An 11,700-nucleotide genomic window follows, 5' to 3' on the forward strand; every position below is an offset into this window, starting at 1 on the left:
TCCTCCCCAGAGCAGGCACCGGGAGTGGGGAGAGGCTAGGGAGTGGAAGCAGGCACTTTCAAGCCTGCCAGGGCAAGGGGCCTTCTGGGGCCCTGAGAGTGCAGGGATGCCAGGGTCTGGAGCTGCAGCTGGGAGGCTGCAGCTACACTGAGGAGCATGGGCTCCTGCCCTGCCAACTCAGTAGAGGGCAGGATTCTCACCTGTTCCCAGTTCCCACAGGCTCTGCACAGTTCTTTTTTTTTTTTTTTTTTTTGAGACGGAGTCTCGCTCTGTCGCCCGGGCTGGAGTGCAGTGGCCGGATCTCAGCTCACTGCAAGCTCCGCCTCCCGGGTTTACGCCATTCTCCTGCCTCAGCCTCCTGAGTAGCTGGGACTACAGGCGCCCACCACCTCGCCCAGCTAGTTTTTTTTTTTTGTATTTTTTAGTAGAGACGGGGTTTCACCATGTTAGCCAGGATGGTCTCGATCTCCTGACCTCGTGATCCGCCCATCTCGGCCTCCCAAAGTGCTGGGATTACAGGCTTGAGCCACCGCGCCCAGCCAGCTCTGCACAGTTCTATGGGAAAACAGAGGTCCTGGCCACGCTTCCCCTGCTGCAGTTGGCATCCTCGCAGCGGCCGCTCCAGGTGGGCCATTGCTGCCATCAATAGGTGACAGGGAAGATGGAGAGAATGGACTGGCCACAGTAGGACTTAGTTGGCCGTGGGTACAGGGGTAGAGTCAGAGGTGACCCTGAGGTCACAGGCCCAAGCAGTTAGATGAATATGAAGCTGGGAAGGGTAGGGGATAGGAGGGAAATATTCACTGGGTGGCATCAAATCCAGGTCCAAGTCCTGGAGAGAGAGAGGTCGGGCTCTAACTTCAGTTCCTGGAGTTGCTGACTCCTACAGAGTGTGTAGTGGAAGCCAGGAGGGTCTGATGGATCATGGAATTCAGAATAGTCAGGTGGCCTTGAGCCAAGAACCAGGTGACTTGGCCGGCATGGTGGCTCACGCCTGTAATCCCAGCACTTTGTGAGGCCGAGGTGGGTGGATCACCTGAGGTCAGGAGTTCAAGACCAGCCTGACCAATATGGTGAAACCCCCATCTCCACTAAAATTACAAAAACTAGCCGGGCGTGGTAGTGTGCGCCTGTATTCTCAGCTACTGGGGAGGCTGAGGCAGGAGAATCGCTTGAACCCAGGAGGCAGAGGTTTCAGTGAGCCGACATCATGCCACTGCACTCCAGCCTGGGCGACAGAGGTGAGACTCTGTCTCTAAAAAAAAAAAAAAAAAGAAGTGACTCTCAATCTTCTTGGTAGCCTTAGAGCCAAAATCTGCTCTCAGTTAGATTTTTTTTATCAGGTGCCATTGGCAGGAAGGATCTCCCTTATGTTTTTGTTCCTAAGAACTGGTAGCTGCAGACCCTATGCCTGTCAGGTCTGTAGATGGTTGGGTCCCCACTTCATTAGCTTGGTCAACATGGTGAAACCCTGTCTCTACTAAAAATAAAAAACTAGCTAGGTGGTGGGCACCTGTAATCCCAGCTACTCGGGAGGCTGAGGCAGGAGAATTGCTTGAACCCAGGAGACGGAGGTTGCAGTGAGTTGACACGGTGCCACTGCACTCCAGCCTCGGTGATACAGTGAGACTCTGTCTAAAAAAAAAAAAAAGAAAAGAAAATGTCTAAAAGCTGGTTGGCCTGTCCCCCGGACTGTTGTCTGGAAGAAAGGTGATGCCTGCAGGCATTCTCGCTGTGGAGCAGAGTGGATGTCCCAAGTTGGGCATGCCCTTGGAAAGTCCTCTGCCCTGCCTCAGTAACATTCCCTCCTTGAGTACCCTTGTTTTCTATTCCAGGACATCCTCTTTGATGCGAATACACACAAAGTGAAGAAGTTTGTTCTACACACCAATTACCCTGGGCATTATAATTTCAACATGTGAGTACACCTGTCTGTACCTTCCCCTCTGTAAAGTGAGTTTTGGACTGAAAACCCCAGGAAAGAGCTTGTGGCTTTGGGTGTTCACTAATTTATCTACATCTGAATTCTTGCTGTTTCATGGGAAGCGAATTTCCTGAGTGCTTGCTGTGTTCCTGGCACAGGGGTCCAGTGCCTTACATCTCTCTGTTTGAACCCATTTTATAAATAGGGAAATCGGTTCAGAAAGCTTGATGTCTTATCCAAGGTCATAGGCTCTCCAGACCCCAGGGCCAAGATCTTTTCTGTTTGACTTCCGTGCCTAAATCTGGCCTCTCTCAATGAATACTGTCAGGGGCTCAGAGCCAGGGCTTTGGACAGGTGTGTTTGGTTCTGTTTCTCCTGGGGTATGGGGTTGGAATATGGGAGTGGCCAGGCCTTCTAGGAGGCCTAGCTTTTACCCATCTGCCTTCTCTCCAGTTATCATCGCTGTGAGTTCAAGATCCCACTAGCCATAAAGAAAGGTGAGTAGTGAAAGCTCTCAGGGTAAAGGAGGGGTTTTAGAGTCTGTTTTCCACTATGAGAAGGGAGAAAGATCGAAGCAGTGGTTGGATGTGTAGAGCCTCTGCCCATGGCCTCAGTTCCTCTGGGGTGCACTCATTGTTCTGGGGGCTGCAGTGTTCTTGGTCTGAGTCTCCTAGAGGCCCTTGAGGCCTTTTCCTTTGACTGTGGGATTGCTGGCCTGTGGAGGGGGGAGTTTCTTATCTACAGATGATCATCCAGGGGCCCCCAGCCTATCCTTGTTGCCTGCCACCCACTGCCAGTTGGTGTAGCTCACACCTGACTGATCTCCCTTCACCCCTCCATCCTCTTCCACCCTGGAACTCCAAAACAGCCTGTTAGTCCTCCCCATGTACTCCAACCCCAGTGCAAAGGGACACCAGGTCTGGATCCTGCCTAAGGCTGGGGCCACAGGTAGGCTGGGCCAGCTACCAATCTGCCCTGCTGTCTTCTTTCAGAAAATGCAGATGGTCAGACAGAAACATGCACGACCTACAGCAAGGTGAGCACCTATCTTCCTACCTGGCACAGCCTGAGCATGAGGTGGACATGAACCTGCAGGCAGCATGGGGCTGTGTCCTCTAGGCCAGCCATTGGTCACAGGCATGTTCATGTCCCTACTAACCCCTGCTCCCCCCGTCCCTCTTGCAGTGGGACAACATCCAGGAGCTCCTGGGCCACCCTGTGGAGAAGCCTGTTGTCCTGCACAGGTGAGCGGGAGTTTGATGTCCCCGGCCACCCCACCTGACTCCTCAGAGCCCAGAAAGCCCAGGGAAGCCTGGCATAGTGGATGTTGCTTAAAAATTACAGAAGTTGCCCAGGTGTGGTGGCTCACGCCTGTAATCCCAGCACTTTGGGAGGCCGAGGCGGGCAGATCACGAGGTCAGGAGATCGAGACCATCCTGGCTAACACGGTGAAACCCCGTCTCTACTGAAAATACAAAAAATTAGCCAGGCATGGTGGTGGGCACCTGTAGTTCCAGCTACTCAGGAAGCTGAGGCAGGAGAATGGCATGAACCTGGGAGGCGGAGCTTGCAGTGAGCCGAAATAGCACCACTGCAGTCCGGCCTGGGCGAAAGAGCGAGACTCCATCTCAAAAAAAAAAAAAAAATACAGAAGTTTCTGGTGTTGCCACAAGGCTAATTCCTGCCCCACTCCACATTAGGAGTAAGTCAACTGTTCTCTGTGTTCACCTGTGATAGAGAGGCTGTTCCCAGGGGTAGCTCCCGTCTCCCAACCCTACCTCCAGGTATGGGGGCCTTCTCACCTTTAGTTACGAATTCATAAGGAAGGAGGGCTTGGCTGGCTGGCCTGGGCTGTCTTTTTTCCCATCAAAGCTGCTACCTGCTGACGTCCACAGCCCCATTCCTGGTTGCCATGCTGCCTGAGATTTCTCTCACTCGAGAGAGCCCTCTTGACTCCTCACCACCCTAGTCTAGTTCCACAGTAACTTTTTGTGCCCTGTAGGGTTCTGTATGTACGATTCTGAGTTGAGTGAGGCCATCCCTACCCCTAGGACCTTGCAGGCCTGTGTGGGAAACAGACATACACTCACAGCCATGAGACTACTGGCCAGTATCCCACACCCCAGAAAACACTGGATCCCTTGTTTCAAGGCTGTGGCCTCTGTCTGCCCCTCTAATTCTGAATTCTCTGGTCTCAGGTCTTCCTCCCCAAACAACACCAACCCATTTGGTTCCACATTCTGTTTTGGTCTTCAGCGAATGATCTTTGAGGTAAGCTGTGGAAGCCCTAGAAATAAACTGCCTGGGGGGGTTGCTGGTCATGGCAGAGCCAGGTGAATGATGGAGTGAAACTGGGGAGGGCCTAACTGCCATAGTGGGCAGATTCATCCTTCTCCAGCAACCCTGTCTGCTGCATACCTGGCCTCCCCACACTTAACCAGTGAAGGTTCAAAAATGATGTTGAGAAATCTGGGGTCACAGAGGCCAAAGCAGTGGTCTGTATCCAACAAGATGGGAGGTAATGAATCCCAAGTTTCTATCTGAAAACGTGAGTATAGCAGGGGAGGGAGCCACAGGGCAAGTGGGGCCCACCTGAGGGTGTTGGGGGCCCTCCAGTGGCATGTGAACGAATGCACTGTAGGGGAGTGAGTGGCTCTGGGGGCCCCACTGACTTGGGAGAACAGTGAGCTGCCCTTGTTTTCCCTGTGGATGCGGTATCTCCAGCAGACACCAACAGTTCCAGAAGGACTGGACACATGGCCCTGGTAAAGGCTGCGTAAACCATTGAGAAACAGGCAGATCTCAGGTAGAGGGGGGCCCTTAGCATGAACCAGGGGAGGTTGAGGAGTTGGGAAGCCCAGCCCTTAGGTACAGGTGTGTCACACAACCTCCAGCCCTCATGCACAGGATCTGCCTACATCCCTCTACCCCTCCCCCGTGACCCACTGTCCTCTTCTCACACCAGGTCATGCAGAACAACCACATTGCCTCGGTGACCCTGTATGGTCCCCCTAGGCCTGGTAGCCACCTGAGAACAGCGGAGCTCCCCTAGGGACATCACCACCCATGCCCCTCTGTCCCGTGGAACTGTGCATCACATCCTGCTCAGTGGGCCTCTGTACCACCCAGTGGGTTTTCTTGGACACCTGGCCAGTGTTGAAGGGCTGTTGTGATGTTCTGAGGTTGGGCTCAGGCTGCGTGCTCTGCCATAGGCTGAGTGGCCCAGATATTCCTCTGTCCATCCTTGGCCTGCTGGTGCCAGCAGGGGACACAGACTGCAAAGAGAAGCACAAAGTTTGAGCCTTGATTCCTGGACCCAGGAGCTCTCAACAAACAAGCAAGGAGGCAGGACACGTCAACCCTTGTCCCATGCACGTTGGGAAGACTTGGGGCTCTTTCTGTGACTGAGGACATAGGCACCCAGGATAAGGACAAGGTCCTGCCTTTGGTCCCACATTGCCACACGACCCTTAAGGCAAGCAGGTAGCGTGTCCGTAGTACTTGGTTGCAACATTTGCACTACATCCACTTTAGTTACTTGATGAGCTGGCTGTGGCCAGGGTGACCCATCTGCCCTTCCCTGTTCCTTTCTTGCACGTGCTCCCTGGCTGGGCACACCAAACTGGTTGAAACACAGCTTTCTACCATCCAGGTATGTGCCCAGGCCTGGTTCTCACCCCTGTTGGAGTCAGCTTTCAAGATTGCCTGTGCCCCTGCTCTGCCCCAACCTGGCTGGCAGGGCTGCATGTTTCCATGCTGTTTGCCTCTTTTATTTAATGCCAAAGTTTTAGCCAAAGACATCTTCCTACTTCTGTTGTGTTTCAGCATTCTGTTCTGCACTGTGGGCTGGCTCCCTGCCCCAACCCTGGGCACTGGCCCCTGGCTGAGCCATTTCATGGCTCAAAGCCTCTGGGGGCTCAAGGAAGGCTGGGCTGCTCAGTCCCTTCATGGGTCTTGCTAATGGAAAGTAGCATATATGTGCTTTAAAAATATTAATCCTTTTGAAAAGAATTGAGAAGAGAAATGTATAATTTTATCCCATTTTTAATATTTTGGTCTAGCAACTTGTGATACATAGATGACAATTTTGTGAGTTTTTCAAATGTGTGTACAGATTTTTGTAAATATGACTCTTTTGTAATTAACTCATGTACAGCCTCATCCTGTATAGTTTAATGATGAATGTGCAGGGGACCTGCCTCAGGCTCCTATATGGTTCCTGGGCCTTATAGCCAGGTTTGTGTGGCGCTCCCATGACTTTGTGACTGACTGGTGTCTTTCCATTTGGACTGTGGCCTGGCCAGAGCCCCTTGCATATCCCCACTGTCAGGGGTAGCCAGGACTGTTCCCATCCTCCTGGAATGTGGGAACCTTCCTTATCCCGTGCCCATATCCCCTCTCCAATAAAGCACCTGTGTCCTCAGCAATGGCCTGCCATGTGCTGTTGCTGGGATGTTTGTACTAAGTGTGGGTATTGGTTTTTTGAGCAAGGGGGTGAAGAATATGGGAAATTAATAGTGGTGGCATCTCAGGGGAAGACATTCCTTGGCTCCTCTGAGGGGATACAGCCTCCAGTGGGAGACTGGCATTCTTGTGTGGGTTCAGGAGGTGGGGGAAGCCTAGGTAGGACCGTGCACTCATTTGTCCCTTATGTGTGGCTCCATCCCTGGTGGTCGGCCACACCTGGGCCCAGGAGAGGTTGTGAGAAGCACAATGTCTGTTTTCAGATGAGCTGTGGCAGAGTGCCTGCCAGGTTCATGAAGGCTGTGGCAGCCGGAGCCCCTCCACCTCTCTGTGGGGCCTGGCCTTGAGAGCCTCTGCATGCGTCCGCGTCAGCCTAGAGGTTCCAAATCCAGCAGTGTGGTAGGATTCCATGAGTCCCTGCCACCCCACCTGAACACACCTCTGTGCTACTAGGAGGACCAGACATGTCCATTGCTCTGGGACCTGTTGGACAAGAGATGGTCATCTGCCACCCAGCCGTGGCTCGCTCAAAAGGTCACCATTACACAGGTTTCAACTGGTTCCAGCAGGGTGGACCACCAGGAGCCAGGCTTAACCCCCATCCCCTGGGATCCTGTGGAGACAGGCACCTGGTGATCGGGGAAGAACCACATACACGGCAATAATCTGCCTGGGAAACCGGCTCCATCTTGGGTCTGAGTTAGGACCTTGGGGCTGTAATGGGGAGCTAGGAGTCCCACTGGAAGGGACCTGCAGCAACAGGCTGTGGATGTGCACAGGCTGGCCCATGCGGCCCATGCAGCAGGCGCCACATAAGCCAGATGTCAGCGGCCGAGAGCCCGTGCACTACAACCAGCTCGCGGTAAAAGCAGGGGTCGAAGGTGCCCAGATGCGGCGCGGCTGAAGGCTGGGGGATGCCAAAGGTGCGGAAAGCAGGGTGAGGCTCGGGCGTGAGCCGCAGGCGCTGCAGACACATGCCCAGAAAGACGTCGTCGATGGGGAAGAGCTCGACCTGCGCACAGGCGCCAGCCAGGCGGTGCAGCGTGGCCCCGGAAATCACAAAGCCACCGCCACCCGCGTAGGGCGGATAGGCGGGCAGGCCGTACACGCCCTCGGGGATGTAGTACTTGCTAGCCCGCGTGCGGATGGGCCGAGCCTGCACAATTACGTCACCAGCAAGCAGGTCTTGCGCAGGATCCCGCGACGCCAGGAACTCCAGGAGATTCCCCACGTTCACGAACACATCGGCGTCGCCCTTAAAAACGAAGCGCACGTGGGGCAGAAAGCTGAGGCCCAGGCCAGAAAGTGGATCTCCTTGAGCGTTAAGTTAAAAAAGGTGTCGTCGAAGTCCCAGAGCAGGATGTCTGCATAGGCAAGGCTCTCGGCCTGCAGCAGGGCGCGCCAGTGGGTTCGTGCCCCCTCCCCAACTTCGTAGGCCCCGCCCGAGCCTGCGCCCCTGGGCACGCCCAGCAAGAACACGCGGCGCACCAGCGCCCCCTGCACCCGACCCTCCGCGCCCCACGTCTGGCGCACGGCTTGGCGCCGCTGGAAGTCCTCTGCCACCGACTTGACAGCAATAAGCAGGTCTGGGCGGCCACCGGGTACTCCGTCGCTGCGGCACTTGTGCGGTTGGTTAATGAGCAGCGGAAACCGCCGCTGGTCCTTGGCGCGCAAATAGCGGGCGAAATCAAAGGGTCCTGTGGGCGTGGGCGGCACCGGTGTGTCTCCTTCGTAGGCCGGTGGGGCTGCACCCGCGTCGGGTAATTGGAACGCGCGGGCCTGGGGGGTGGGCCTTGGTGCCGCCCTCCCTCGCGCTCTTGGCGCGCTCGTCGTCGGGGTCGCGCCGTCGCGCTGCGCGTAGAGTAGGAGACCCAGGGAGGCGCAGAGGAGCAGCGTGAGCGACGCGTCCCTGCGTAGACGCAGCCTCCTCATCTCCGCGCGGCCTGCGCCCTCCCTCCCCTGTAAGGGTCGCAGTCGGCGGCAGGGGGCAGGGAGCCCCGCCCTCCCCAGATGAGGGGGCAGGAGGCCACGCCCCGGGGGGGGCTCCAGCGACCGGCAGTAGAGCCCCTCGTGTCGTTCTCCTCCTTCCGACCGTGTCGCACCGCCAGGACGGGCAGCCTGAAGGGACGAGAAGTTCACCCATGTAGCCAACTCCTTGGCGGCCTCGCTCCGGCCCAGGACTGCGACCCAGGACCGGGCCAGGGAGACGGGAGCCGTGGCCCCTCCCCCGCCCGCCTCCCTTGTGCTGAGGCCGAATCCTTTCCACCCCTGCCATCCCCTTAACGTCCGGCCCTGGGGTCCACGACACTCACGCTCGGCCCTCGGAAGTGGCGCAGCCCCGGACGCCCTGGCCTCCGGGGCTCAGCGCAGGGTCCCAGGGGCCGCCATGGACCGGGCCCGAGCCAAATGCAGCGTTGGCAGGAAGGGGGACCGGTGCCGTGCCACGTGACCCTCCAGCTGTGCGCGCCCGGACCTCTAGAGCTCAGCTCCGCCCCGGCGCCAGGAGCACTTCGGCCTCCGAGTGGGGACTAATCCCTGAGAGGGAGCCTCCTTACGGTCAGGCCCTCTGGGAAGGGCTGGTCTGGGTGCTCACATGCCAAATTCGCCTTTCCGGGGATTGGGAAGAAGCATCAACTCCTGTAGTTAGCTCCCCCAACTCTCCACTCTCCACTCCCCACTCCCGCCTCTCCGGAGTGGGGCGGAGCCTGGGCTGCTAGGAGACCCTGAGCGGGCCGGTTCCAAATGCGCATGAACCTAGCCACCATCCCGGGCCCGTCCTGCAAGCCTCTCCTCAGCAGCCCTGATTCCATGAGGCAGGGTGCATACGCTGCCCCGAGACATACGACATACGGCTGCCTTCTTACTCCTGGTACTGTCATGCTTCCCACCCCCAGTAAACACACGCATGGGACAAACAAGGCAGCCCACCCAATCCTTAGGACAACTCTGCCAGCAGCTCTCATTCATGCCCAAATGGGGGACACTGGGGGCTCCTCGGGGAGTTAAGTGACTTGCCCAGGATCAAAGGGCCAGAAAGCTCTGCCCCCAGGTCTTCTGAAATTCCGCCCAGGATTATTTTATCATCTGTCCTTGCCCCGCTCATCCATCCACTGGGATACAGAACAGGGGGCCAACCCAGTCTGCTTTGATTTCACAGGCAAGCACTTCAGCCTGTCTCCCCGAGGACTAATGGACCTGAGCCCAAGCCAGGTGCAGTTCTGAGTCCCCTGGTCTCCAGCATAGCCTACTGCAGGTAGAAATGATCAGCCTGTGCTGCTGCAGGTCAGACTGGGCTGGCAGGGATGGGGACAGCTTGGGAAGACTCCTGGCAGAGGCCTTGGCTTAGGGATTGCTCTGGGATCCAGGTGGGCAGAGGTGCTCTGCAATGGAGAGCTAAGTCCTTGCCCAGCTCAGCTGCCAGTTCTCTCTTTCTTGGTCCCAGCCCATGTGGTCTAGCCTGGAATAGACAGCCTCCACCAGTCTCTTAAGAACCCAGCCCCATCCTCTGTCCAAGGGCTATATCTGCTCCTGATGGCTTCTTCCCACCAACGTTCAACCTTAAAAAGCCAACTCTGGGCCGGGCGCGGTGGCTCAAGCCTGTAATCCCAGCACTTTGGGAGGCCGAGATGGGCGGATCACAAGGTCAGGAGATCGAGACCATCCTGGCTAATACGGAAACCCCGTCTCTACTAAGAATACAAAAACTAGCCGGGCGACGAGGCGGCGCCTGTATCCCAGCTACTGGGAGGCGGAGCAGGAGAATGCGTAAACCTGGAGGCGGAGCTTGCAGTGAGTGAGCCGAGATCCCGCCACCGCACTCCAGCCTGGGCGACAGAGCCTCTGTCTCAAAAAAAAAAAAAAAAAAAAACCAACCAACTCTGGCTGGGTGTGATGGCTTATGCCTGTGACCTCAACACTTTGGGAGGCTGAGGTGGGTGGATCACTTGAGGTCAGGAAGTCGAGACCAGCCTGGCCAACGTGGTGAAACCCCCTTCTCTACTAAAAATACAAAAATTAGCCAGGCGTGGTGGTGGGCACCTGTAATCCCAGCTACTCAGAGGGCTGAGGCAGGAGAATTGCTTGAACCTGGAAAGTGGAGGTTGCAGTGAGCCAAGAACGCACCACTGCACTCCACCCTGGGGAAAAGAGTGAGACTGTCTCAAAACAAAACAAAAAAAAGGCCAGTCACGGTGGCTTACGCCTGTATTCCCAACACTTTGGGAGGCCAAGGCAGGTGGATCACTTAAGTCCAGGAGTTTGAAACCAGCCTCGTGGCCAACATGGAGAAACCCTGTCTCTGCTAAAAATACAAACATTAGCCAGGTGTGGTGGCACATGCTTGTAATCCCAGGTACTTGGGAGGCTGAGGCAGGAAAATCACCTGAACCTGGGAGAGGAAGGCTGCAGTGAGTCAAGATCATGCCACTGCACTCCAGCCTGGTGACAGAGTAAGACTCTGTCCAAAAAAAAAAAAAAAAAAAAGCAACTCTCCACCCTGAGCCTCACTTTTTCTGGTCACGAAGTAATCAGGAGTCCTCTGCTCCAGCTTTCCCCGCGGCCTCACCTCCCATTCCCTCCTGTGATAAAGCTTCGGGCTGCCTCCACCATGACTCAGAAAGACCCCTGCCTGGTAAGCTCCTTTTAACTGAGTCCAACAGACGCTCCTCAGTCTTCACTCCATTATAGCGGGTGGATAATCTCCTGGTTTCCAGATCTCCTGGTTTTCCTCCTTTGGCTGTTCCCATTCTGGTTGGTGTCCTTCAGGACATCCCCTGGGGCCACCCCACCCACTCTCACTTGTCTATTCATCAATCTTTAGATTGGACCCTTGTCCTGAACTCAGAACTACAGACCCAGCTGCCCTCATACTCTCTCCCTGGATGCCCTGCAGGAACATCATGCTCAACTTGTCCCAAACAGAGCAAGCACTTCACTTCCCCCGGGGCCCCATACCAGCAGGCAGTCCCACCCACCATCCAACTGGCAAAGGCAGAAACTTGGGGTCCTCTCTCAGCCATTCCTCACTCAGTGTTACCAGGCCTGTTGCTCTTCCACCCACACAGCTCTTTGTGGTCATCCCCTTCCCTCCATCTCTGCTGCTGCTGCCCCAGCCTGGGGCCACCATTTCCCCCACCCCCATCCTCATCAACCTCCCAGTCTTGGCCAGGTGCGATGGCTCATGCCTGTAATCCCAGCACTTTGGGAGACCAAGGTGGGTGGATTACCTGAGGTCAGGAGTTTGAGACCAGCCTGACCAACATGGAGAAATCCCATCTCTATTAAAAATACAAAATTAGCTGGGCATGGTGGTG

The 11,700-nt window shown here is 55.9% G+C and overlaps 2 protein-coding genes across 5 annotated transcripts in view; one reads left to right on the top strand and one right to left on the bottom strand.

The window, feature by feature from the left end:
• CUNH16orf70 (chromosome unknown C16orf70 homolog) overlaps positions 1 to 6,389 on the top strand; it is a 35,778-nt gene extending 29,389 nt beyond the window's left edge. For 3 of the 4 annotated variants that reach the window (XM_033218730.1, XM_033218731.1, XM_033218732.1), the window contains exons 12-17: positions 1,836 to 1,918; positions 2,378 to 2,421; positions 2,917 to 2,960; positions 3,110 to 3,168; positions 4,123 to 4,195; positions 4,890 to 6,389. In XM_033218730.1, the coding sequence (XP_033074621.1) occupies positions 1,836 to 1,918; positions 2,378 to 2,421; positions 2,917 to 2,960; positions 3,110 to 3,168; positions 4,123 to 4,195; positions 4,890 to 4,976 (390 nt within the window). In that variant the 3' untranslated portion in view covers positions 4,977 to 6,389. Of the gene's footprint in view, positions 1 to 1,835; positions 1,919 to 2,377; positions 2,422 to 2,916; positions 2,961 to 3,109; positions 3,169 to 4,122; positions 4,731 to 4,889 lie in introns of all 4 variants that reach the window. The other variant, XR_004438948.1, reaches the window with a different exon arrangement.
• B3GNT9 (UDP-GlcNAc:betaGal beta-1,3-N-acetylglucosaminyltransferase 9) lies at positions 5,953 to 9,551 on the bottom strand. The gene is given in 3 exon segments (XM_033218733.1): positions 5,953 to 7,663; positions 7,666 to 8,506; positions 8,982 to 9,551. Coding segments are annotated over 2 exon segments (1,203 nt in total). The 5' UTR covers positions 8,321 to 8,506; positions 8,982 to 9,551; the 3' UTR covers positions 5,953 to 7,115.
• Positions 9,552 to 11,700: the final 2,149 nt, after the last annotated feature.

Source organism: Trachypithecus francoisi, unplaced genomic scaffold, assembly GCF_009764315.1.
Source record: "Trachypithecus francoisi isolate TF-2019V2 unplaced genomic scaffold, Tfra_2.0 Lachesis_group10, whole genome shotgun sequence".
NCBI classification, from domain to species: Eukaryota; Metazoa; Chordata; class Mammalia; order Primates; family Cercopithecidae; genus Trachypithecus; species Trachypithecus francoisi.